The sequence below is a fragment of the Sporothrix schenckii genome (assembly GCF_000961545.1).
Source record: "Sporothrix schenckii 1099-18 chromosome Unknown Cont42, whole genome shotgun sequence".
In the NCBI taxonomy this organism is placed as follows: domain Eukaryota; kingdom Fungi; phylum Ascomycota; class Sordariomycetes; order Ophiostomatales; family Ophiostomataceae; genus Sporothrix; species Sporothrix schenckii.
This window is the reverse complement of record NW_015971143.1, coordinates 887,847-912,685: the sequence shown is the minus strand read 5'-3', so window position 1 is coordinate 912,685 and position 24,839 is coordinate 887,847. Positions and strand designations below refer to the sequence as shown.

Below are 24,839 nucleotides of genomic sequence, written 5' to 3'. Positions count from 1 at the left end.
TGGGTCCTTTTTCGAGCGTCTGTCAGCCATCGAACCTGTCATGACGGCCTGCCTTCCGGGATGCGGAAAGGGATCCAGTCAGTGGAGATCGCTGGGTCTCCACTGACTGGGTCCAGAACCTCGTTCCGTGACACAACCATGCCGGACCCAGACGCATACGTATGCACAATAGTCGAATAAACAACATCAACTGTTCTGACGCACCAGGGAGAGATTAGAAACAGACGGATTGAAAAGCGACTCTAAAACGGACACAAAGGAAACATCAAACATCCCAAGCAAAGAACAGACGAATGGCCGTTGGCGAACGATTGTCGTGACTGCAGGTACGCGGCCACCAGGGGCAGAGAGAGGGGCAGGAGGGACTTCCATAGCGAGCTGCGATTGGATGCTTGCCGGCGCCTCCATTTTGGGCATCCCTTTCTCCTGCGCGATGCGTCCTTTTCTGTCTTTGAGCGGCCCTTTTGAGCATCGTCCCCTCCCTTCCATCGCCACTAGTGTAAGGTACGGGGTCTAGGCTTGGGACGGACACGCAACGGCCCACTTCTTTGTTTGACTGGCTCGCATGGTCTCCGGCGCCGTTCTTGTCCAGAACTGCCTGGACAGCCTACCTTGCTCTCGTCGAGCCTGTGTTGCTGTTGTCCCTACCAGGTTCCTTCTGTTTGCCCCAAGGTGTGGGTCGCAGAGCCGTGGTACCCGCGATACCCCCTGTTTACCCACACTGTCGAGATCGACAGAAACAGGGAAAATGTGCTAGGTACGAGTACCTGCCGGCCGGCCGTCCACGATGTACTACTTCGAGTATGAATACATCGATCATAGAATCTGGACTACGACAACGCCCGGGGCCAGTTGGGCCGATTCGAGGAGATGGGCAAAAAAAACAAAAACACGCAAGAGAGATCTCGTACTACAATTTTGCTTTTCACGCCGCGTATGTACACTTTGTGTTAGTGAGGCACCGGGTCTTTTGCAACTGATCGGACTTGAACGGTAGAAACTTCGAGACGCCGGACGGGAAACCAAAGGCAACAAACCAAAATTGCGAGCAATAGCCCACAGAAACGATCTGGAGAGCAATATCGCCATGGTGGTTCGGGTGGTTCGCACTGTCCGGCCTGACACATGCGTCGTAGAGCTGCACAGTACGAAGACACGCGCCGACAGAGAACGGCGATAGGTCCTCAAGTCTTGTTTTTCGAATTTTAGCTCAGCGGGCGCAGATACGACCTCGTATCCGCCTCCCTCCTGACTTGTGGTTCTGTTCGTGTTCCTGCTTCCTTGCCTCTATTTTCCTTCTTTCCCCTTCTTGGATTTCGTCATTCTTTTTTTCTTCATCTACAACATCCACTTCTTCTTCTTTTTCCTCTTTCTTTATTTCTCTTTTTCTTCTCTCTTTCACCTCGTATTTCCTTCGTCGTCCAATCTTCTTCCATACACTCGTTTGGAAGTATTATTTTGTTATTCTTTTTGAACATACGCTTATTGTTTTTCGGAAAGCTTTTTTTTTTACCTCGCCAAAATGCACTCCGTCCTCTCTCTCGCGGCCCTTGCCGCCGTCCTGCCCCAGGCCCTCGCAGCCTACCAGGGCTTCAACTACGGCTCGACCTTCACAGATGGCTCGGCCAAGGCCCAGTCTGACTTTGAGAAGGAGTTCAAGACCGCCGCTGGTCTTGACGGCACCAACGGTGCCTTTACCAGCGCTCGTCTCTACACTATGATTGTACGTTGCTGGAATGTCTTTATGCGTACAAAACACACCGTCTCGCCCTCGGTCAGTTGCTAACTCGTCAACTCCTGCTACAGCAAGGTGGCACTGCCAACGACGTCATCTCTGCCATTCCGGCTGCCATCAGCACCAAGACCAGTCTGCTGCTCGGTCTCTGGGCGTCTGGTGGTGATGCTGGCTTCGCCAACGAGCTTGCTGCGCTCAAGGCTGCCATCAGCAACTATGGCGAGTCTCTCGGCCCCCTGGTCGCCGGTATCTCGGTCGGCTCCGAGGACCTGTACCGCATCACCCCCACCGGTATTGAAAACCAGTCCGGTGTCGGTGCCGGCCCTGATGTCCTGACCGGCTACATCAAGCAGGTCCGTGACGCCATTGCCAACACCCCGCTGTCCGGCGCCTCGATTGGCCACGTCGACACCTGGACGGCCTGGGTGAACGGCTCCAACACTGCCGTCATCGACGCCATTGACTGGCTCGGCGTGGACGCCTACCCGTACTTCCAGAACACCATGGCCAACGGCATTGCCCAAGGTCCGGGCCTGCTCAACGACGCTATTAGCGAGACCACTGGTGTTGCCCAGGGCAAGCCCGTCTGGATTACGGAGACCGGCTGGCCCGTCAGCGGTAAAACGGAGAACGAGGCCGTTGCTTCGACTGAGAACGCCAAGACGTTCTGGGACGAGGCCGGCTGCCCGCGCTTTGGCAGCGTCAACGTCTGGTGGTACACTCTGCAGGATGCCGCGCCCTCCACCCCCAACCCCAGCTTCGGTGTCATCGGCTCGACCCTGACCACCACCCCTCTGTACGACCTGTCTTGCAGCGGCGCCACCAGCAACAGCACCTCGACTTCGTCCACGGCCGCGGCCGCCGCGAGCTCCAGCGCTGCCAAGTCTTCGACTCCCGTCAAGAACTCGTCCTCGGCCGCCGCCTCCCACGCTGCCTCGTCGCCCGGTGTTGTCATCGGCGGCGACAGTGCCGGTGGCTCTAGCGTCCATGTCCAGACCACGCTGCCCTCCACCACCGCCGCGAACACCACCGCTGTGAACACGGCTACGTCGACCCCCTCGGCGGCCCGCACCTCTGCCACTGGCTCTGGCTCTGGATCTGGCTCGGGCTCGGGCTCGGGCTCGGGCTCCGGTTCTGGTAATGGTACCTCCCCCTCCACTGGCCGTGTCGGTCCCACCACGACTTCCTCGGGCGGCGCCACCACTACCAGCGGTCCTGTTGTCGTGACCAACGGCGCTGTGGCCATTTCGGGCTCCATCGGCGCCGGCTTCGCTGCCCTCATGGCTGCCATCCTTGCTCTGTAAATGCAGTCGGGTTTGGATATGACATTTGCTTTTGCTTGAATGGGACACTCAGGGTACGCAATACGGTTGGCGTTGGACATGATATTATATTTTAACTTGCTGGATCTTTTTCATCCTTTTTCTTGATCCTTGAGTTGTTGGTGGTATTTTTTCTTCACATTGCTTTTGGTTATGGCGTCCACAGACACGGAGCGGCAATTGCTACACGGACACGCAACCCATAACACTATGAACATAGAATGCACATTTTTGAGTGTCCTTGGACGATTCCGGGGCAAGTTATAGACTTTCAACTTCTTGTATATTCTTTTTGGAATAAAAGTCCATCTTTCAGCTTGAATTCACTCATTTGGAAACTTGTCACTTTTGCTCCATCTTTTACTCCATCGGCAATTCTGGTGTTACCCTTACATTGTGTTAAATGAAATGACTAAAATACAAAGCACACCAGAAACGGATCCCTTATGATGCCAACCGAAACCGTCTATTGCAAATATCAAAACAGACGTAATCAACGACTACGTCACAAAGGCCTTTCTGCCCAGCGACGACTACGAAGATGGGGCGTCTTCGGCATCGTATGCGTTGATCTCAGCGTCCTCGCCGTTGGCCGCCTCGGCCGGCGCAGCGGCAGCAGCATCGGTCATTGTGGCATCCTCGCCAGAAGGACCAGGACCAGGAGGAGGAGCAGGAGCTGAAGCGGGAGCCGCCGCCTCGGCCGTCTTCGCGTTGTTGTTCTTCTCCTTGAGTGAGTTGTTGACGAGCGGCGTCGTGTCGTTGAAGATGCGCAGCAGCATGGCGGCCCGGTCCTCCTTGGGCAGCATCAGGTTCAGCGAGTGGAAGCTCTTCCATAGCGGTAGCGCCATGGGCTCTAGCGGCACGTCGCCCACCAGCGCCTCCGCCTCGGCATCCTCCGGCCGCGGCTCCACCTTGAGCACAAAGCAGCCCATGCCCAGGTCCGGCAGCCGCTCGCCCACCTCGCCCAGCTTGGTCCACTCGCCGTCGACAAACTTGGGGAACATCTCGACCAGCAGCGCCTTGAGCGTCGCCTTCTTGTGCAGCTTCACCACGCGCGCCTCGCCCACGTAGCCCGACAGCAGCGGCAGGCCCTCGGCCTGGATGCGCCACCGACACACCTCGGCCGACGGCGACTCCTGCTTGACAAACATGCGCACACCGCCGTGCACAAACTTGACATTGGTGCCGCCGCCGCCGCCGCCGTCGCCGCCGGCCGTGTTGGCCACCAGAATGTCGCGCACGAGGCCGCTCGTGTAGTAAATGGCCTTGGCCGGCTCGCCAAAGGCGTTGCGGACCATGAAGCGGTCCGAGGGGAAGCGCGGCGACAGGTGGTAGAAGGCCTGGATGTCCTTGACCACGGGGTGGTCGGCCGCCAGGTACTTGAACGGCTCCTCGTAATGCGGGCCGTTTTTGGGGCGCGGCGCTTCGCGCAGGGGATCGCTCCCGGCCACCACAGGGGCGGCAGCAGACTCGTCAACGGCCTCGACAGCCTCAGCCGCTGGTTGGGCGTTGCCGTTGGTAGCCTCTGCCGCCTCCTCCTTGGCCTCGGGTTTCGTCTCCGTCTCCGTCCCAGTCTCCGCGTCCTCGCCGTCCTGCTTCTGCTTCTTCACAGGCTGGCTGTCCACGCTGGCCACATCGTCCTCGGCAACACGCTTGACGCCAGCGCCATTGCTGTCGCCGTTCTCGGTCTCGGCGGCCGGCGTGGCGTCGTCAAAAGCGGGAGGCGGTGCCTTGGCCTTGTGGTTTTGCTGTTGCTGCTGCTGCTGCTTCTTAGGCACGGCCGGGCCGTTCGGCACCGGTTTGGCCTTGAACTCGGCCTTCTTCTGTAGCACCACGATAAAGAAACCGCCCGTGTCCTGCAGGTGCGGGTACACGCGCAGGCAGCGCTCAAGCGGCAGCTTGTCGGACGCCTCGTTGGCGAACATGGTCGGCACCAGGCGGCTCGGCGGGATACCACCGCTCTCCTCGGTCGCCATAAACGCCTCAACCTCCTCCCAGTTGCGCCACTGGCGGCCCGACTTGTCCATAACGTCCCACGCCTTGAGGCCCGGCCGCCGCTGCAGGAGCGGCAGCCGGTCGCTGCTGTCGAGGATCTCGACCTTGTCGGACCCGCCGCACAGCGCAATGGCCGACGCGACGACCGACTCGTTCTCGACGGGGTTCAGACTGCACGTCGAGTAGACGACGCGGCCGCCCGCCTTGAGCATCTGCAGCGCGCGCACGAGGATGCGCACCTGCACGAGGTGCAGGCCCAGCGCATTGCCCGGGTTCCACTCCTTCCACATGTTGACGTTCTTGCGCAGGGTGCCATCGCCCGAGCAGGGCACGTCCGCCAGGATGCGGTCGAACTTGAGGTAGCGCTGCTGGGGCGGCTGCTTGGCGCCGGCCTCGCTGGGCAGCGGCGGCAGGCGTAGCGACGGGTAGATGGTGGCGTCGTGGTTCGTCACGATAATGTTGGGCGACGACAGGCGCTTGAGCTGGTGGACCAGCAGGTGGCTGCGTTTGTAGTCGGCGTCGTTGGCCACGAGAACGCCCGTCGCGCGGCCGTCGTCGCCGGGGTCGGCCGACAGCTTCGTCGTCGGGTCCTGGTTCGGGTCCTGGTTCGGATCCTGGTCCTGGTCCTCGTCGTCGTTGCCCTCTGCATCCTCCTCAACCTCCGCAATGGTCTCGGCCACGACGCCGTTGTCGCCCGCCAGCGTCTTTTCAATGGACCGCATCACCTTGCGCACGCGCGCCTCCTCGCCCTGGTGTACCATCTCGAGAAGCTGCGCAGCCTTGCTGCCCGGCGCGGCGCACAGGTCCAGCACGGCCATGCCCGGGCGCACGTCCATCAGCAGCGGCGGAATCATGCTGACCACCTCCTGGCGGCTAATGTTGCCGACCGTCGTCTCCGACACCAGAAACTTTTGGAACGCCGCAAACGGCGGGAACTTGCGAATCACCGTCTTGGACGTCGTCATCCACCAGGCCAGGTTGTCCGGGTACCAGGGCACGGCCTGGGGCGGGCTCACGGGCTGGCCGTCGTACTCGCCGATCTGGGCGATCTCGGGAATGTAGCGCGTCTGCAGCAGCTTCTGCACGGACTGGGCGTGGCCCTTGGAGCCGCAGAACCGGAAGCTGTGGGGCAGCTCCCGGCGGAACGCCCCCCAAAAGGCCTCGCGCTCCGTCTCGTCGTCGTCGAGGCGCAGCAGGCTGTTGTAGTATGTTTGCAGCTTCTCGTTGTCCTTGACCAGGTCCGGGTACGATTTGTTGTAGCGCTCGTTGGACCGGCCGCCGCCGCGTCCGCCTCCGCGGTTTTTCTATGGTCGGTGGAAGCACGGTCAGTCTTCCTCGTAAACAAGAAAAAGTAAAAAGTAAAACAAATAAAATAAATAGAACTCGTCCTCGGATCGTCTCCAACTCACCTTGTTAAAACCGCCGCGACCCATGATGCCGTCGAGTACCTGTATCTCAGAGAGTGGGCGCCGCGCGTATAAGACACAGAGAGTCCGGGTGTATGCGCTCATGCAATGGCGACCACGCAGCCTCGTCGTGTGGTGTTGGTCGCAATTGGTGGGCAACAAAAGCTCTGTTTGCACTGCGATGCATCCGAGTCGTCGATCGCGCTGGGGAAAATTTACAATGTAATCGAGGCAACGCCCCACTTTCCGTTCTATCGATTGCTTATCGCAGGGACGATAACGATGTACCAGATACTAAAATAGCCTTTAAATTTGGTGTGAAGTGAGGTATATAGTACAAATGGCGTTCTCATACATATTCATACAACGGTTTGGTACATAAATGCTACAGGTCCAGCAGGCCGACGGTCCAGTGGACAATGCGATCGACGCCGTGGCCGTTGATGGCGCTGACGGGGATCGCGGCCAGGTTCTTGGTCCAGCCGCCCGCGACGCCGCTGGGGTGCTCCTCCTCGCCCCGGCCCATGCGGTCAATGTAGTCCTTGAGCTTGCCAAAGTTGGCCTCGGCGCTGGGCAGGTCGCCTTTTGTGGCGACCACAAACCACGGCTTGCCGGCAATGGCGAGCTCGGGGGACACGGTGGGCGCGCTCGTGCTCGTGCGCAGCCCGTCGGCCACGGTGTGGGATATGGTTTGCGCGGGCGGCTGCTGGGCGTCCCATTCAATGCGCGCTTCTCGCTCGCGCTGCTCTTCCTCTTCCGCGCGCAGACGGGCGTAGAGTCCGACCTCTTTCCAGAGGGCCTTGAGTGCGGTCACAGCATCGCCTGCGCCGAGGTCGACCACAAAGGCAAGCACACCGGCGCGCTCGACGTGCCGCAGGAACTCGATCCCCAGGCCCTTGTCCAGATGGGCCCCCTCAATCAGGCCGGGGATGTCAGCAATGGTAAACCGTGTGCGCGGCGGAACGGCGACCGTCGCATCCGCCTCGTCGCCTGCCACCGTGTGTATTTCGCCGTCGGCCGTCGAGGTTACGGCCTTTTTCTTTGTTGGGCGCATCGACACGACGGGACGGCCGCGGTTGTTGTCGAGCACGACCGTGCCGATGTTGGGCTGCAGTGTCGTAAAAGCCCAGGAGCCAACGCGCGCCCGGCTGTTACTGACGGCCCGCAGAAGGGTGCTCTTTCCGGCGTTGGGCAGGCCAACAAGACCGACGTCGGCCAGCAGCTTCAGCTCGAGGTGGATGGTCAGCGACACGGCGTTCTCGCCCCGTGTCGCCACCATAGGCCGTGGGAGGCGCCGCGACACAAAGTGCGGGTTGCCCAGGCCGCCAATGCCGCCAGCCGCGAGCAGGATCGGCTGCGTGGTCGGCCGTGAGAGGTCGAGGTAGATGGGGGCGGGTGGTTGCACAAAAAATCGGTCCCGGCGAGGCAATCGCGGGTATTCGATGTTCCGCACCTCCGACGACGACAAGCCCGGGTAGACAAGCCATTTCCGGCGCACCCATTCCATCTCCGCGTCGTCGCCTTCGTCCGCGTCCTGTTGCTGCTGCCGTTCGAGCTGGAGCTGCTCTTCGGACTTGGGCGGCTCCTCACCCGCCTCGAGCGCCAAGCCGGAGGCGGCTGCTGCTTTGGCAGCAGCAATGGCTGCCTGGTTCGCCGCATGGGCCAACTGTCGCTTGCGCTTGCGCGCATAGTGTCGCTCTCGGGCCAACACGGCCTCTTCGGCCACAGGGTCGATGCGGCTGGCTTCTGTCACAACTGTTCCGACGGGGACCGTGACAATCAGGTCGTCGCCACGCGGGCCGTTGCGGGCACTGCCCTGGCCATGCTTGCCGCGACCCGCTCGCATGACCCGACGCCTTGCAATCTTGTGCAGCGACGTCTCTCCAGGCACGGCCTGGATGTACACATTTCCGCCGTGGCCCCCGTCGCCACCGTTCGCGGGGCCGTCTGGAAGAAACATGTCGCGCAGAAACGAGATGCAGCCGGCGCCGCCCGACCCAGCATGGACCGTCAGCGTGGCCTTGTCGGCGAAGCTCGTGGCCGCATAGTCGTCCGGCGCTGGATTGAGACGGGACACTGGGTATGCTACTGGTGTTTCTTGTGGTATTTTCTCCTCTCGCAACTCGGCCTCGGCCGTCCCATCCGCTGGCGGTGGCGTAGTCTCAGAGCCGTAGTGTCGCCGTGGTGGACTTTGGCGGCATGTGACTGGCCGTGTTGCTGGAAAAGGGACTGCAGCTGCGGCAGCCCGTCGCCCGCTGTGGCCAGCACAGCGGGCTACATGTACCGACGGAAACAGAAAGGACAGAAACAGCGGCGTGCTGCCTGAACATCGCAACGCCATGGCTGGTCTTTTTGTGCACGTTGCGCCATGCGGTTGTTTACTTGCGGTTTTGATATTTTTTTTTCTGGGTCGACCTCACGGGTAACCGCTGATGCATATAGCGGGGCGGCAAATTGCTCGCGCTATGATGTTAGCGGTGCATTGGAAATCCTCCACAGACGTCCGAAACCATTTGCTTCTCAACACCCGCCGCAGTTCCGGGAGTTCATAACCCTGCCAGTGGTCCATCAATGCGGCTGATATGGGATGCCATCGTCGGCTGTTTGACTGGACAAGGATGGTTCGGCGATTGGTTGCTGCCCGAGTTTGGGTTCGCTGTACGCAACGTTCGACTTTGGTTAACGATGCCACTGGGTCCACAAGCATGCAGCAGAACAGAAGATTGGAGACTTCTGTATGTCGTAGACGAGCCGGGATAGGCGGCCGTTGAACACGAGACCGCATGGTGGCCGGCTGTAGCTGGGAAATTGTGAGTTGGAGCCGCCGCTTTTTTTTGCCATTTGCTTCTCTTTTTATTACCAGCCGCGGCCTAAACATGCGGTGTGGGAGGGTTGCATGGGCAGCAGGTCGACGAACAGCGGCCTGCAGGCGAGCCAGAGCCAAAAGGGCAACCGGGCGCGCAGCACAGCACAGTCCGTTGCGCGTGATGTGCGGGTGGACATCGTCTTCTTCGTCGTCTTCGTCTTCTATTTATGCTCCGTAATTTTGCATATTCACGTTTGAGGTCACAACATTGGGAGCTGCTGCCCAATTGGGAACTGAACGAAGCCGCCGTCCAGGTGCTCTGAGTCGTCCCTTCCTAACTCCTCTGCCATGTTGAGAGTGCTACTGGTCCCACGCTCTTGCCTCCTGTCCGCCACGATCCGAATCGCCCTTGCCGTTTTTGTTGTAATTCGATGTGCGATGCGCCTGCTCTATTTGTCGTCCCACGAAGCAGTCCCCGGGTCGCACTTGCATTTTATTGTTAATTAAACCGCTCGGTGCCCCCTAGTTGTCAACTGCCACACCTCAAGTCAGCTGCTGCAATCGAGACGAAGACAAAAACAAAACGACAATCACCCAATCTGTATGTTGTAATACTCCAGACACAACCCGCTCCATGCCCAACGCAAACCGTCTCGCACCTTGCATGCAGCAGTCCCCCCTTCGAAACCACGGCTGCAGCGAATCACCTCTAGCCCCTTGGTCTGGCCCTAACCCACTTTCTGTGGCCGCACAGCTGCATTCGCCTCGCTGTCGTCCGCTCTGCTCGTCGTTTTGTCTTGTGGCTCCGTCAGTCTGTTGCTTTCTCACCCTTCCAGCCTGAGCGTATCTGCGTGTCGACTGCCACGACTATGACCGCCGCCGCCGCCGTCGCCGCCGTCGCCGCCGTCAATTTTGTCGAGACCAGTGCACCGGTTCCTGTGCCTCCCACCTCCCACCGCACTCTCTCCGCCAGCCCCCCCAAGCTCCTCTATGAAATTTGAACCTGTGTGATTTGACCTCAAGTCGAGCGTGAGTCCATTCTTTTATGCTGTTCTCTCGCTACTGTACACACCTCCCTTTGGTCTTTGTCGCCTTTCTGTTGTTCTTGCCCCCCCTACGAAATTGTGTTGTTGCCGGTGTTTCCACAGCTTTCTACGTACAAAGTGCTGGCAGGCCCTCGGCTCGCTTTCTGGACGCCTTAATAGAGTTCTCATCCCAGCCTCTCCGCTGTGCAACTCAATTGCTCTCCCCTTGGTTCGTTGCTTCTTTCTTCTACGCCCTCTCTCGATCGTCTTGCTGCCGCATCGCCTCCAACCTCGCCGAACACTACTGTCCGAGCCTCGTCCACAGAACCTATCGCCCTCTTTGTTTCTCAAACGACTGGCCCAGGACGTGCAGCTGCTTTCACACGCGTCACACGCTGACACGCGAGCTACAAGGCGTTTGTTTACCTGTCTCCCTGTCTCCCTGCCTCCCATCCCGCCCGTGGCTCACGCGGTGTCGTTGTGCATTCGTGTTTGTGTTCATGTGGTGGTGCGTGTGGTGCATCCACCCGCGGATGATCATTGCGTGAGTGCGAGTGCGAAGGCGATGTGTGTGTGCTCTTCATGCAAGTGTCTCGTCTCCTCATCTGCACTCTCCCCCTACATCTCAAAGCAGCACCAGCAGCATCAGCAGCCTTCTGATGGCCCCCGAGCAAAGCACGAGCAGACTCTATCGACACTAGTTCGCCGCCCTTTCCCCCTTTCCGACTCACACCACGGACGCCACGTACACTACATATCAGCAAACGCCATAAACAGACCCTGACACCCCCTTCTCCCTTTGCTACCCTGCCGCACGGCGAACTTGCCCCATCCATTGGAAGCTGCCGGGCCAGTGTTCTGCCATTGGGGCCAGCAGGTCACGCTCCGCTCTCGTCTGTGGCCATTGGGCGCGACCTGCGGTTCTGCTGTTCGTTGCTACGTATCGGTCTTGACTGGTATCGGCACTGGCACAGATACTTGCGTGCTGTAGTATCCTGCTGAAGGAATGCGTTTGTACTCGAGCCACGACACAACGCATGCCGCAGGCGACCGGTTATCTAGGCACAACATACAGAATACAGACACACACTCTGAATTAGCCATCACTCTGGACACTTCCCCATATGCCAGTTCTACGCTCTTCTTTGCCTCCTTCCTCCAATCCGTTTAATTTGTTCTTGTGTGATGGGCACCCTTACAAGCTGCTCGTAATACGAACCTCGACAACTAATCTTGCCTCAGAAAACACAATTCAATTATTCAGCAGCGCCCATACTCGCCACCTGAGCTTCATCACTGCCGTCTCTCAAAGCTCCACCTCCACGAGCTACAAGTGCCGAATAAAGCCGCCGGACCGCCGGGCTGCTGATTCACTTGTCCTTTCCCCGGAGATCTCTGTCCACGCCGACGACCAGCTCTCCTGTAAGTCCCGGCTCAAGAGTCGCACATCTTCTCTGCTCGTCAACAAATCTTGGCTTGCTATCCTCCTGGAGCTACTCTGTACGCTTCTTGTTCTGGAGCTCGCATCCTTCACGCAATGTGCGCGTTGTTGCTACCAGTACCACCAGAGAATGAAAGAACCAAGGAGGTTCCGTGTGCTTTGTCCCGCTTGCGCACACTATCTCCTCACGTCAAATCACCAGTCAAAGTTGTGTCCGGCCCACCACCAGGCTCAGACAGAAGTGGTCGCTTTAGCGGCTTTGGTAGCAGCGGCAGGAGATGGCGAGATGGACTGAACCAAACAGATCAAGCAAACTGACGGATGTAGGTAAACACACAGAATTTCCGCCTGACGCCGCCTCACTTTTTCAAACAAATCCGCTTGTACTTTCGTGGGGTGGTGATTCTAGCCCTTTCTCTCCCAACCCCCAGGTTAGTGACGCTCTTCTGCCATCTTCTCTCATGACTCCGCATTCCCTCGATGAACCAAATATCAACACACCATACCCGCACGTCTGGTTTCCTTTCCTTTCCTATTTCAGGCCTTTCTCCTGTCGTTTTCCTCTCTTTCTCATCTATTTCTCATTTTCTCTCCTCTGTCCTACTTTCCATGGCTTCTCCGATCTATTTCCTCTTCCCGTTCTTCGCTTCCACCTCTCTTTGCTTGTGACACCCATTTCTGTCACAACAACCCTGTTATGACCCCATCTCCTGGTTTACCTGGCTGGCCCAGTTGTAGACCTAGAGAACGACGAAAGACATGATCGTTTCCTTTATGCCGGCGGCTTCTTGTTGTGCGCTGTCGCACTCTCTCTGCTAAATCGGTTTTGTGCTCACGACCACCCTCCAACCCCCCATCGACAAGCGCCTCTACCCCATTTCCTCCACATGCCACCCCCGGATCTTTTACCGGCACCACTCCACAACCCCATGCTCCACCCGGGGCATTCTCTCCTCCTTCGTCTACCACCTCTTCCCTGGACCGTCTACTAAATCATGTATGCCCAAGAGTACCACGACCCAAAGCCTCACAGGGTCTTCATCAGAATGGACCCCGACTGCGCAATATGCGGTGCGCCGGCCAACTTCGCCTGCCAATGCGAGGCCCAACGTCTCGAGCTGGCCATATCACAGGCCGAAAAGCAGATGATGCAGTCCATATATGATGATATCAAGTACGCACTGGCTTTGTCTTTCCTCAGTCACTGCAATCTCCTTCTCTCAACGGCGGCACTAACGTCTATAGAACATGGGTTCGCGAACACGCACGCGACTACATTCTCGACTACTTTGCGCTTCTCAAAGAAAGACGACTCAAGGCCCACGACCAAAACATGGACCGCATCAAGCGGATTGCATACCACTACCACACACAACCGCACCCCGGCGAAATCCAGCAGGCCCAGATGGCCTTCAAGCGCGGTATTGACGAGGATTGGCAGTCGTCCGTCCAGCGCTACCCAGAGGTGCTCGGGTACTACTACAGCTTGGTCAACCTTACCCTGCCATCCGACGACGATCCCATGGTGCGCGACCCGCCGCTCAGCGCTCTGTCCGGAACCCGAAAATCCGGCCGCCGAACTGCCGCGCCTGCCACAGTCGCCAGCGGCGTGGAGAGCATCGGTGCTCCCCCGCCCGTACCCCCTCCGCAACGTATCAGCATGTACGGACACCCAAGAGAGATCCGCGGACGGACCCCGCCACCACCGCCGGCTTCGGAGCGCATGGCGCCCAGGACGCCCGTGCCCGTGCCACGCTCCGCCTTCCGACAGCCACCGCCCTCTTACATGCCCCATTACTAAGAAGAACGTATGCGCCATTCCCCCTCTCCCTTTTACTTATCTTACATTTACTCCACATAACGCTCTTTACGAAATAATGATCCTACTTATTGTAACTGTCTCTGCTTGTACCTCTCTCTTTTTTTTGATTATCTTCTTGTCTGCCACCTTTGGTCTAGAATCATGGCAAGCGAAGGCGCTGTTGTTTTTCTTTCTTGCTTATTTCCAGGGCACGCTTCTTTGTCCATTTATTTTATTATTCCTTGGAGTCGTCCTAGGTATCCAGTGGAGCATTTGAGCGTACAACTTATTGGTCAAAAGAACGAGACCATCCAAAATTTATCTTATGGCACCTTTTCTACCCTACGTCTTGGCAATTATTTGTCTCTTATTTATTCCGTCTCCGTTATATTCATCCTTTTTTATAGAGTTTAGCGGACTTTCTCCGAGAGGCCACTCCAAACTAGTACTTTGACTTATCCTGTTGGCAGTCTCCATTATTGGTTGTGAAAATCTTGGTGACATAAACATGCAAAAAGTAATATTAGGATAATATCCACACATTTATGTGACCATCTACGGTTATTTTTGTAGTACCTGAAGGTATCAGAAAGAGGCATAGAGGCTTGCAACATAATTTCGTAGGTCCATGGCCAAAAACTTTTATATGATCCCATCTCGCTGAAACGCGCCCATGCAGATATATAAAGCCCCCCCGTAAAAGTAGTTTAGAAACAAACTGGAGAGGATGAGACAAGAAAAACGACGAGTCTCAAAAGGGAAGACAGGGAAGACAGGAAGACACAATAAGAAAAGTTCGTTATCAAATATTTTGGGGAAAAAAAATTGTGGCTGACAAAACAGGATGCATTGAAACACAGAAAGGCCAACAAGCAAACAAACAAAAGCTATGCTTGTGGCAGAGTAGATATGGTTTTGGTGGGGCAAAAGAGGAGAGAGCAAAAGGGGGTGTAAACAAAAAAAGGGGGGTGGTCGATTACACCTTTTTAAAGACAACGTAGGAAAGGATAGGGGGGGAAGAGGCTTGCAAGCAGAGTGAATGAAGGGTGTGTAGAACAGATGGGCCAGGAGATACTGGGTCGGGAGCCTAATAAAAATGGCCCCGTCGGTTCTATTGCTTGTCTTCCTCTCCCTATGCGGTGGCCTCCTCCTTGGCCTCCTCCTTGGCCTCCTCACCCTTCTTCTCATCGAGCGAGCTGTCCTTGAGGTCAGCGGTGACCTCGGCAACGGCTTTGTCGTCGGCCTTCTTGTCGCCAGAAGTAGCCGCCTCCTCCTCCTTCTCGAGCTTCTCAATTTCCTTGCTGGCCTTTTCGATGTTCTACAGAAAGTTAGTAATGGTTTCACAGATAGAGGGCCACAGAGTAACAAAGGCCACAGAGAAATAAACGTACCCGCTTTGTCTGGGCGGCCTGGTCCTCCTCCCAGTGGGCCAACTTGGCCTTGACCTTCTCAATGACCTCGGGAACGTCGGCGGCGCTGGCCGGGGGGTTCAGGCCCATGGCAGCACAGTCCTCAATGACAGATGGGGGCACGTTGTAGCCCTTGCCGCTGGCAGCGGCACCCTCCTTTTTGCCGCCCTTCTTGCCGGACTTCTTGGCCGCAGGCAGGTAGAAGTCGTCCTCGCGGTCCTCCTTGCGCACCAGGCGCGTGCCCTTGAGGCCGGCGTCGTCGACCTTGCGGGTGGCCTGGGCGCCGAGAGAGCCCGAGCCGTTGGTGGCGGCAGCAGCAGCGGGTGCGGGCGTCGACGAGGGGTCGAAGAAGTGCAGCAGGCTGCGGGCACGGCGGATCTCGTCGAGGTAGGCCGGGTCGCTGGCCTCTGCCAGCATGCGCTGGGCACGCTCCTTCTTGCGCTCGCGGTCGAAGCGCTCGCGCTCGGCCTGCTTGCGCTCCCAGGCCTTGTTGCGGGCCTCGCGCTCAAAGGCAGCGAACGCCTTCTTGGCGCCATAGTACTCGTCCTTGATCTTGCGGATGGCGTCAAACTTCTCGCGCTGCTCGCTGTGCAGCTTGCTGCGCTCGTCGCGCAGGCTCGAGAGGTTCTTGTAGACGCCGTCCTGCTCGGCCTTGATCGCGTCGAGCTCGGCCTGCAGACCGTTGTACTTCTCGCTCAGGGCCTTGGCCTCCGGGTCGTCCATGCTGTCCTTGATCTGCTTGATGCTGGCGCGCAGCTCGCTGATCTGCTTCTCCTGGACATCGAACGCGGCAAAGTTCTTGCGCACCTTCTTAAGGTTGGTCACCTCGGCCAGGGCCTTCTTCTCGTCGACCAGCTTCATCATGCCGCCGTTCACCTGTTCCTCGAGCCGGCTGATCTGGTTGTCGAGATCCTCGACCGACTTGAAGGGGACCTTGCCGCGGGCAGCCTTCTGCTCGGCAATGCGGCTGCGCAGCTGCTCGTCGAGGCGCTTGATCTGGTCAAGCTTCGATGTGCGCGCAGTCTTGCCACCGGCCTGCTTCTGGCGGATCTCGTTGAGCTGGGCGATGAGCTCCTGGCGGCGCTTCTGGGCGGGCGACGGCGGGCCGTCCTTCTTGGGCTGAACATTCTCGATCTTGGCCTTGACGGCGTTCTAGGCGGTGGGCAAGAGGGTTAGCATCATACGACAGAGCACATTCGTTGCGACGGACACGTGTCACATGCATCGGTCCGAGGACGGAAAGAATCACGCCGCATCACCCAATTCCAGAAGAGGAAACAAAAAAAAAGGAATAAAAAAAAGAGACATACGAAGCGAGTCATCACATCCTTGTGCTCCTTCTCGGCCTTCTCCAGAGCCGTCTGGTAGGCCGCCTCATCGGGCTTCTGGGGCCGGGCAGCAGCAGTCTGCGCAGAATCTGCTGCCGGTGCAGTCACAGCTTCGGCCATTTTTCTTTTGGGCAAGGGTTCGTCGAGGCGGCGAAGGGAAAAGAGACGGCAAGCGGTCGTGAGGACGATGACGAAAATACTTCGTGTGACGAAGGTGCCGATCTCGAAGCTACCCGCGTGGTCGTAAGAGACAGTGTCGCAGGAATGTTTACCGATCGGAATGGATGAGGAATGGGGGGGGGGCAAAGAAGAAAGGGGAGAAGGGAACTAGAAAAGGCTCGAAACCGAAAATAGTCGCAAATGCACAGAAACGCAACGAAATAAACACCTCCGCTACAAATGGGCTGAATAGGCCAAGGTCGGTCGCTCCTGCTGTTCTACGTTCTACTGAGTGACTGAGCAACTTGTACTGTGTGGAGAGGGGGAAGGAGGCAGAGAAGTGTGAAAGACAGCAAGTCACCCGTTGCCAAAAGGTGTCCCTTTTTCAACAGACGTTCTTAATTTTTGGGTTTTTTTTTGGTTCTTTCCCAACTGAGGAATTGGCTCAAGTTTTGGACCCCGTGTCAAAAATTCCAAAAGGAAGGAACCACCGAAGTCGATTGGCCTGGTCTGCGCACCCAATCCGTATTAGTGGGGCCCAACTTGGGCAAAAATAGACTGAAAAAAGAGCAATTGAAAAGGAAGGGCCCTGTCAGGGTGGTGGATTCGATAAGAAGCCGATAAGCTCACAGTCACGTGTCGGAGGCGGCGTCAAAAGTGGGTCTATTTCCGCCTGCAGTTTTGCAGGCGAAACTTTTTTCTGCCAAACGAAGGTGGGAAGGAGCCAACCGAACAATTGGAAAGCGACAAAGGCTTTTACGCTTCCATCTCCAACTTCTCAACCGCCGCGTCGCCATCCTTTGTCTGCGACACTCTTCCTCTGCCACGGTTGCGTTTTCTCACAGCGTTCCTTTCCGACGAGCAACGCGAAACTCCGTTTTTTTGCGCCGGTGATACGCGCCCCGACGAAAGCTCTCCGCGACGACGAGCAGAACGGCGATATCACGATCCATACACAGGAGGACTCCAGTAACTCGCGACCACACAGCACGCATCACGCACCGCAGGCACAATGTCCTTCTCACCAAGCGGCGGCGAGGAAGACCCGGCCAAGCAGCGTGAGCTGCGCAAGCTGTGGCGGGCCTGGCGGACGGTTCACGAGATGTGCCAGGACCGAGTGCGTGGTTCCCCACAGTTGCCGGGCGGCTGGAAGCAGCATTCCGCCGGTCAGAGAAACGTCGGGCTAACAGGAGGGCCGCTGAACAGGGTTACGAGCTGGCCGAGGACGAGGTCAAGATCAGCTTCGACGAGTTTGTCAACAAGTTCACCATGCCAGACGGCACGGCCGAGTACGTGTCTCATCCCGCTGGCGTCCCACGTTCCTGAGTCGTCCGCACGCTAACGAGCCACAGCCGCGGCAAGATGCAGTTTTCCGCACGGCCATCCGACGCCATGATCAAAAAGTACACGCCGCCACCGACGGCCGCCCGCCCCGACCCGGTACAAGAGTGCGGCACGGTCTGGGTCGAGTTCATGACCGAGCCCCAGATCGGCGTCAAGGAGATCAAGCGCTTTGTGCAGCACTGCGACGAGCACAGCTTCCGCGCCGGCATCATGGTCACGCAGGGCGCACTGAGTGCACAGGCACGCAAAGTTATCAACGCGACGATGAATTACACACAGATTGAGTGCTTTATGCAGGACGACCTGCTGGTCAACATTACCCACCACGAGCTGGTGCCGACGCACGTCGTGCTCAGCAAGGAGGAGAAGACGGCGCTGCTGGCGCGGTACCGCCTCAAGGAGACGCAGCTGCCGCGTATCCAGCAAAAGGATCCCGTGGCGCGGTACCTTGGCCTGAAGCGCGGCCAGGTCGTCAAGATCATCCGGACGAGCGAGACGGCTGGTCGCTATGCCAGCTACCGGTTGTGCGTGTAAAAAAACGGGCAACAGCAAAAGGGAGACTGTATGCGTCCGGGGAGGAGGGGGCGATGTATGTGGGCGCCGCTGTTTGTGGGCATGCATGGTTTGGATTATTTGGAACTTTGTTTCTCGAATGTTTGTTTATCATAGGGCGTTATTACCTTGTCATTTTTTGTTGGTTCTTGCTACATGGCATTCTTTATCATTTCTTCTTCCATCGGAGTAGCAGACGGGGTGTTAATACAAGGAGGTTTACTTTTCTTCTCCTCGTGTTTACGGTCGAAACAGATCACTCTTCTTTTGAAGTCTTCTTTTTGGCATTTATATTTGTCCCTCATATTACTCAACTGGCGGCTATGGAAACTGGCCGGATATATTGTCATATGATTATAGCAGCAGACAAAGCAACCAAACACAGTATACAGATGGGAGACAAGCACGGCAGGTGAAGTTAATAAGGAAATGGACGGGTAGGCACCCTTGTCTGAGCGGCGTTCGGAATGGGCCTCCGATATGGCTTTGGGTGTGGGAGGCCAGTGCTAAGAACAATGCAATATGGATGCTGCACTTGCTCATAAAAGAAAAGGTCCAGGAAGGACAACGGCACGCGCACTCTAACCAGAATCACGATCCTGACAACATCTGTATCGACATCGAAGTGAATGGCAATACTGCGGACAGCACGATAGCATCTACGATCCTCTTTACTCGCCGTTCGACGTGCATAATCCTTCACATGAGAGGGCATTTTCAGTGTCAAGATAAATTCCAATGCATTTGGATCGCAGGGCATCAATGGCCGGGGTATAATAATAAGTCGCCAAAACAGACACGCACAATCATCGACAAAATCAGTGCCAGCCAAGGCACCAATGAAAACAGTGTCTAGCAACGCTCTCTTCTCACAAATCAAAATCATAAAAAGATCTCAAAGATCCCCCAGTTGCGCCTGCGGTCCACCAAAATAGGGTCCTGCTGCCGTACTCCATACAAGCAACACACAATTAAGAGAGTAAGATCTCATCAGAAAAACAAACACCGCCTCTGCTCCGTGGTTCCGTCATGAAGTTCGTATCGAGAGAAAAGGTCGTGTGTCACATAAACAAAGTCAAAGAAAAAAAATGGGGTTCGCGCGAGCGAGTCGTAGGCGGATGTCCACGGTGGTGTCGTGAAAAGAAAACTCCGGATAGGAAAAGAAAAAAGAAGAAAAGAAGTGAAAAAGTCATGCGTTACACCCTGCGGTGCGTTCCCGGGCTGAGCAAGCCGCCTGGGTCCATCAACGTCAGGTTGTCCAAGTTGGATGGCGTTGCATGACCCGACTGAGTAGGCGACTGCGACGAGGACAGAGGCGACGGCGGCATTTGCATCGGCGTACCCTGGGGTAGCGTCTGGAGCGTCGGAGAGTGGACATCGGATCGCTGCCGGTTCCGTGAGGTCGGGGGCCCGAGCAGGCCACCCAGATCTTGCAGCAGAGCTGTCGAGCCGCGCCGGAAGCCACGCCCACTCGCCGTATGGGCGGGCGACGGCGGCATGCTGTCCGTGGACGAGCGCATAACGCCCCCACCAATGCTGGTCGGCGAGCGGACGCCGCCGGCCGTACTGGTCCGGGGCGTATCGGGCTCAGATTCGTTGTCACCGCTGCCACCATCGCCGCCCAGGAGGTTGCCTGCATCAAAGAAGGCCACCTTGCGCGGCGTGAATGTCGAGTTGTTGCGCGAAGCGGGACTCAGAGGGTCCCGGGCCAGAAGCGTATCGTCGTCGCTCTGGCCGCTGAGGCCGCTCAAACCGCTCTGGGCACTTTGAGCGCTGCTCGTTGCGGCACTACGGCGCCTGTTTTCGGGGAACTGCCACGAACCAAAGTCGCCCGCAGCGCCATGGCCGTTGCCATGACCGACACCGCTGTCGCCGCCACTGTGGCTGCTGCCTTCGCCGCTATTGTCGTGGGCTTGATGCAGCGGGTCGACGGCCGAGCCGTCCACTTTAAGGATGGGCGCAGGCCGGACGGCACGTCCGCCCGGTGAGCCAAACATGATGTCATCGCCAATAAACGAGTCGGGGGCGTCGCGCAGCTCGGGCTGGACTCCAAGGCCCAGATCGCGCACGAGGTCTTCGTCGCTGCCCCAATGGCGATTAGCCGTTGGGCGGCGGGAGCGAACGACGCTGGAGCGCTCCATGGAGTCGACGACGGACCCTGCACGGAACTTGTTCTTTTTGACACCGCGGTCACGGACAAAAGAGCCCAGAACAAGTGAGTTGGCGGCCGCGGTGGCAAAGAGAAGCTCGACAGAAGCGAGCAGGGAGCGCAGCTGCTGGTTGCCGTGCGCCTGGATGACACGGGTGGCGCGATAAATCGTGATGCCGACGACGCCCAGGCTGAGTGAGAAAAGGAGGATGAGCTGGACCTTGCGCTTGACGGACTGGTGGCTGAAGAAGATGAACGGGACGGGGAAAAGGACCAGCAGGAGGTCTGTGAAGACGTTGCAGACAGACATGGTCAGCAGCTGGGCAAAGCCCTGGCGACATTGGCCGCCCGGGTCTGGGGCGACCTGCCAATAGTGCACAAAAGGATGGCACTCGGACAGGTCGCTGACAACGACAGCAATAAAGGTAACGACGAGGAAGCAGCGAATAGCGATGAGAGCGACTTGTGAGAAGCGTTCTGACAATGCATCACTGATACGCTTGAAGAACTCGAGAATGGCGATCTTGAAGATCCATAAACTAGGTGTGTTAGCATAGGCATGAAGCCTGGCGGCGTAGCTTGCAGCTTGCATGGGAGGCACATAAACGTACGTTGCGGCGTGGAAGACGCGACTGGCAAGGACGAGGCCGCTACCCACAGCACGGCGGTGGAGGTTCACCTCTGAAAGCTCGAAACTATCGAGTGCAACATTGTTGGTGCCGTAGATGAGAATGACGTGAACGCAGCCCATGCGAATGAAGAGCGGGATGATGGCCAAGGACACGACACGGTCCTCTATAAACAGCCGCTCAGAGCGGATGAAGCGACCGGCGATGCGGAGGAGGATGATGGTGAGGCAGAAGACGGTGCTCCACCAGCAGACGAGCAAGGTGGGCTTGACCTCTGCAAAGGCCATCATGGGCGGGGGATCTGAATAAAGGCCCATGGTTGCGGATGCTCGTCACGAGAGTTCGTAGCAAGGTCCGCTGTGCGGTCGGTACGAGTTCGTTGCGAGGTCGTCGACTCGCGTCTATTACTTCTGTCCGTCCCGTCCACCTCCCTCTGGAGGGGCGAGCGGGTAGGGTGTCGCAGTAGCTGGCGGGGCAGCAATGGTAAATCTGAGGCTGAACAGAATATTGCTGTTGCCACCTTTTATTCGTCGTCCCCTACGTGGTGATATCGAGGAATCCGTGGTGACTGATTTTGTGGCTGGAGAGGGGGAAGAAGAAAACCGAAAGCGCGGACAATGTCCCAGCAAAGATTTTGGTGCAACTGGACTCGATTACTTTGCGGCTCGTAACAGTCCGAATCCCGGGTAAAAAGCAAGGTGTTCGTTTTGTGAACGTCGGTTCGCGTTGCGGTTTTCCTTTTTTGCGTCCTTGAAGGTCGTCTGTTGAGTGGTTTTTCACTTGTTGCCTCGGTTTTCTGGTGCAGTGTATGTAGGTTGCTGTAGATTGTGGGGAGTGCGGTGCTGCAGAAAAGGCAGTGGAGTTGAGAGTGAGCAGCGCGGCAGCAGCACAGCCGATAAAGTAGGTGTATGTCGCAATAAGGCTGGAAATTAGTTGAGGTGTAAAAGTTCAATGCGAGGATCGCGTTGGGCAAACGTTGTTTCTGGCGATGTAGGTTGCTGTGTTCCCCGTACGCTTGTTGAAAAGGATGTACAGGATGGAAAGAGATACGTCGAAGTAATTGAGGCGAGGAGACAGGGTTAAAAGAGTGGAAAGCAAAACCGAGGAAAAGGAGAAAAAAGAAAATTGACAAAAAAGGCAAGGTAAAAATGAGATACTCCGTAGATATCACAAGCGCAAGCGTGAAATAGCGAGACTATGATACGCAGAGGCAGACAACAGGAAATAGAAAAAGCAGCGAGCCAACACCCCCAGAGCAGACGAGAGATAACAGGGTCAATTGCCAAGGGCCAATGCCAGGGTCAAGAATGTAACTGCTGACTCTCCGTTACCAGATCGGAGAGGCGGCAAACCCAGCAAAGAGTTGAGGATCAACGTTGAAAGGTGGAGAATGGGAGAGTGAGGGGCGTGCGGTTGAACGTGCTGGTACATTCGTATGTGCGCATGTACAACATATGGGCGTGTCGACAAGGGTGTGTTGGGCGGCCCTGGCCTTGTTTCTTCTGTGCGCCGGCGTCGATGGCGGTTAAAACGGATTTGCACAAGGCGACAGGGTTGCACGATCGATGGATTGAGAAGAGAGCGACCAGACAAAGATGAAGAGCAGGGAGAAATGAAGCCGGCAAATTGCAAGAGGAAAAGGGGCCATAAAAAGATGGACAAAGAGGGAAGGAGGTGATGAGATAGAGACTGCGTGGAGTGACTGCACGTTTCGTCTTTGGCAGGACCGAGTGAAGGAAGGAGCGACTGAGTGCGTGATTTGGGACACGAGCAGGAGCATTGGGCAGGTACAACGAGGCACTGCGACGTAAAAGACAAACAATGGCTTTGACAGGAAGGTTCGAGGGTGGTAAAGGCAGGCGCGACCAGGGGTGTCCTGCTGTAAACTGGGAGGCCCAGGAAAGGCTGGCGCAGGAAGAAAAATTGGAGGAACCAGGAGCAAGTGGCAAGGAGATAACAGAGGGGTGGCTGTAGTGCCACGGAGTGGCGAGGCAGGATTCTGCGCTACTGCCTATATCCGTAGGAAGCTATCTTCTGGGTATGAATACGGGACAAGTTACGACATACAGTGTTTATTTAAATACTTACAGTACTTAAAATACAGGCTGCACCAAAGAGGCGGTATGACGGCTCCGTACGAAGTACGTCTTGTTGTGCGTGGTTTGCACGATTGTTTTCGCAGAACCAGGACTACGCAGGAGAGCGTGGGCGCGTTGCAACAAAGTGCGGTGTATGTCGTACTTTTCAGAAAGAAAAGATAAGCATACCGAGTCTCAGGAGGCAAGGGCACAGTCCAAGTCCGAGGTCCAGAGCTTTGGATTGGCTGGCTATTTCCCCATCACAGGGCTGGTCACTCGTTTTCCTGGTCTCGAGCGGCTGCGCTCTGTTCCCCTGTTTGTCTTCTCTGGGGATTCACGGATACAAGTATACCATTATTTACAATGCAATATGTCGTATTGACTCAGCAGACGGCATCGATAACTTGCATAGTACTCCCGTATTAGTTTAAAGGTACTCCGTAAAAGGCGATATATTGGTTCTGGGCGGGCTGGAGCTGGTAAAGCTATTTAAATCGCTTGGATCCAGGACGAAAGGATGCATGGGGCTGACTTGACTTGCTGGGCCGCAGGACGGGACCGAGCGGATATGGAGAAGTACTCCGTACAAATCCCTCGGCAGGCAATGTGGCCAGTGATTCCAATCATCAGAGTGCTCCAATCTCTGTGAACAGACAATGTCTCCACCTACTCCTTAGTGGGTGAATTTGCTATCTTACCAAATGCCTAGCTCCAGGGCAGGCCAATAGTGACAGCCGTAGTGGACAACAATAGCCAAGATGGTCCCAGTATTTGAAGGAGAAACTACCGTAGGAACGCCGTTGTAGCAGGTGCGGAACCAAGCAAGCGTGCACGCACAAATGCTGATAGCGAAATACAACACTACCTGGAAGAGACCCAAAAGGAGTAAAGGCAAACATACCCAGCAGACGGTTGCTTTAAACGGGGAAAGAGAGTGGTAATTAATATGTTGTACGCGTCCACGGCCGTCTTGCGTATGTTTTGTCCTACGGCGTCACGACGTATTGCAGAGCACGGCAATGCCACACTACTCTGTACCGAGGGAATGGAATGAGCAAGAAGCAAAATGTGGCTATTGACGGACCGCTCCACGGCGACTTGGGGTGTTCGGCGAAGGAAAGGGAGGAGGAAAAGGCGATGCTAATTTGCCGCAATTTCCTTGCGAGTCGTGTTGGCTCGCAGATAGCATTCCGATTGACACGTGTCTGCCAATTCTCTGCCAGCCCCCCCTTTCTCTTTCTGCGCTACAGGTTTAGGGCGGCGCGGCGCGGCGTCCTCTTGGAGACTGACAGGCGCCAGGCCTGGCCTGGCCATTGTGCTGAATTGGCGTGCTAACTGCGCCGAGCCAGTGTGCTAAAAACGTCCCTTGCGCAACGCTTTGAGCTTGATAGGTAGCGAATCATATGGGTGCGAGGTCGTAGCAATAATGCTCTGGTCTGCGCAGAGACAAGTGACTCTCCACGGTTTGCCAAAGGGTGGGTGTCTTGCAACGGGAGCACAAAATACGGCCGCGGGCCTTAGTTGTCTTGCGCGGCATTTTTGAGCACGGGTATGCCTTGACAGTGCTGGTGAACGTGCTCTATCGGAAAGCTGTAGGAAATGGGGACATGGACACTGTGGCGCACCTGCCACTGCCCAACAGGGAATAACAAGCAACTAA

The 24,839-nt window shown here is 56.7% G+C and overlaps 9 protein-coding genes across 9 annotated transcripts; 5 read left to right on the top strand and 4 right to left on the bottom strand.

Moving 5' to 3' along the window:
• Positions 1-1,522: 1,522 nt before the first annotated feature.
• SPSK_01694 (GPI-anchored cell wall beta-1,3-endoglucanase EglC) lies at positions 1,523-3,039 on the top strand (the record flags this gene model as incomplete). The annotated part of the gene is made up of 2 exons (XM_016728601.1): positions 1,523-1,723; positions 1,807-3,039. 2 exons carry the CDS (start codon positions 1,523-1,525, stop codon positions 3,037-3,039), a joined length of 1,434 nt encoding a protein of 477 aa, XP_016589816.1.
• Positions 3,040-3,590: 551 nt separating this feature from the next.
• Positions 3,591-6,485, bottom strand: SPSK_01433 (multisite-specific tRNA:(cytosine-C5)-methyltransferase; the record flags this gene model as incomplete). Its single annotated transcript, XM_016728347.1, has 2 exons — positions 3,591-6,356; positions 6,462-6,485. The coding sequence occupies 2 exons, from the start codon at positions 6,483-6,485 to the stop codon at positions 3,591-3,593; spliced, it is 2,790 nt and encodes a 929-aa protein (XP_016589815.1).
• Positions 6,486-6,843: 358 nt separating this feature from the next.
• SPSK_01555 (GTP-binding protein) lies at positions 6,844-8,799 on the bottom strand (the record flags this gene model as incomplete). Its single annotated transcript, XM_016728464.1, has 1 exon — positions 6,844-8,799. The coding sequence occupies one exon, from the start codon at positions 8,797-8,799 to the stop codon at positions 6,844-6,846; it is 1,956 nt and encodes a 651-aa protein (XP_016589814.1).
• A 230-nt stretch (positions 8,800-9,029) lies between these two features.
• SPSK_02016 (uncharacterized protein) lies at positions 9,030-9,522 on the top strand (the record flags this gene model as incomplete). The annotated part of the gene is made up of 2 exons (XM_016728914.1): positions 9,030-9,116; positions 9,322-9,522. 2 exons carry the CDS (start codon positions 9,030-9,032, stop codon positions 9,520-9,522), a joined length of 288 nt encoding a protein of 95 aa, XP_016589813.1.
• A 376-nt stretch (positions 9,523-9,898) lies between these two features.
• Positions 9,899-10,265, top strand: SPSK_02048 (uncharacterized protein; the record flags this gene model as incomplete). The annotated part of the gene is made up of 2 exons (XM_016728944.1): positions 9,899-10,075; positions 10,101-10,265. The coding sequence occupies 2 exons, from the start codon at positions 9,899-9,901 to the stop codon at positions 10,263-10,265; spliced, it is 342 nt and encodes a 113-aa protein (XP_016589812.1).
• A 2,460-nt stretch (positions 10,266-12,725) lies between these two features.
• On the top strand, positions 12,726-13,531 carry SPSK_01916 (uncharacterized protein; the record flags this gene model as incomplete). The annotated part of the gene is made up of 2 exons (XM_016728815.1): positions 12,726-12,904; positions 12,976-13,531. The coding sequence occupies 2 exons, from the start codon at positions 12,726-12,728 to the stop codon at positions 13,529-13,531; spliced, it is 735 nt and encodes a 244-aa protein (XP_016589811.1).
• A 1,132-nt stretch (positions 13,532-14,663) lies between these two features.
• Positions 14,664-16,388, bottom strand: SPSK_01634 (nuclear segregation protein (Bfr1); the record flags this gene model as incomplete). The annotated part of the gene is made up of 3 exons (XM_016728542.1): positions 14,664-14,849; positions 14,923-16,092; positions 16,251-16,388. 3 exons carry the CDS (start codon positions 16,386-16,388, stop codon positions 14,664-14,666), a joined length of 1,494 nt encoding a protein of 497 aa, XP_016589810.1.
• A 1,051-nt stretch (positions 16,389-17,439) lies between these two features.
• Positions 17,440-18,305, top strand: SPSK_01895 (DNA-directed RNA polymerases I, II, and III subunit RPABC1; the record flags this gene model as incomplete). The annotated part of the gene is made up of 3 exons (XM_016728794.1): positions 17,440-17,544; positions 17,634-17,716; positions 17,780-18,305. 3 exons carry the CDS (start codon positions 17,440-17,442, stop codon positions 18,303-18,305), a joined length of 714 nt encoding a protein of 237 aa, XP_016589809.1.
• A 1,214-nt stretch (positions 18,306-19,519) lies between these two features.
• SPSK_01575 (pth11-like integral membrane protein) lies at positions 19,520-21,418 on the bottom strand (the record flags this gene model as incomplete). The annotated part of the gene is made up of 1 exon (XM_016728484.1): positions 19,520-21,418. One exon carries the CDS (start codon positions 21,416-21,418, stop codon positions 19,520-19,522), a length of 1,899 nt encoding a protein of 632 aa, XP_016589808.1.
• Between the last annotated feature and the right edge of the window lie 3,421 nt (positions 21,419-24,839).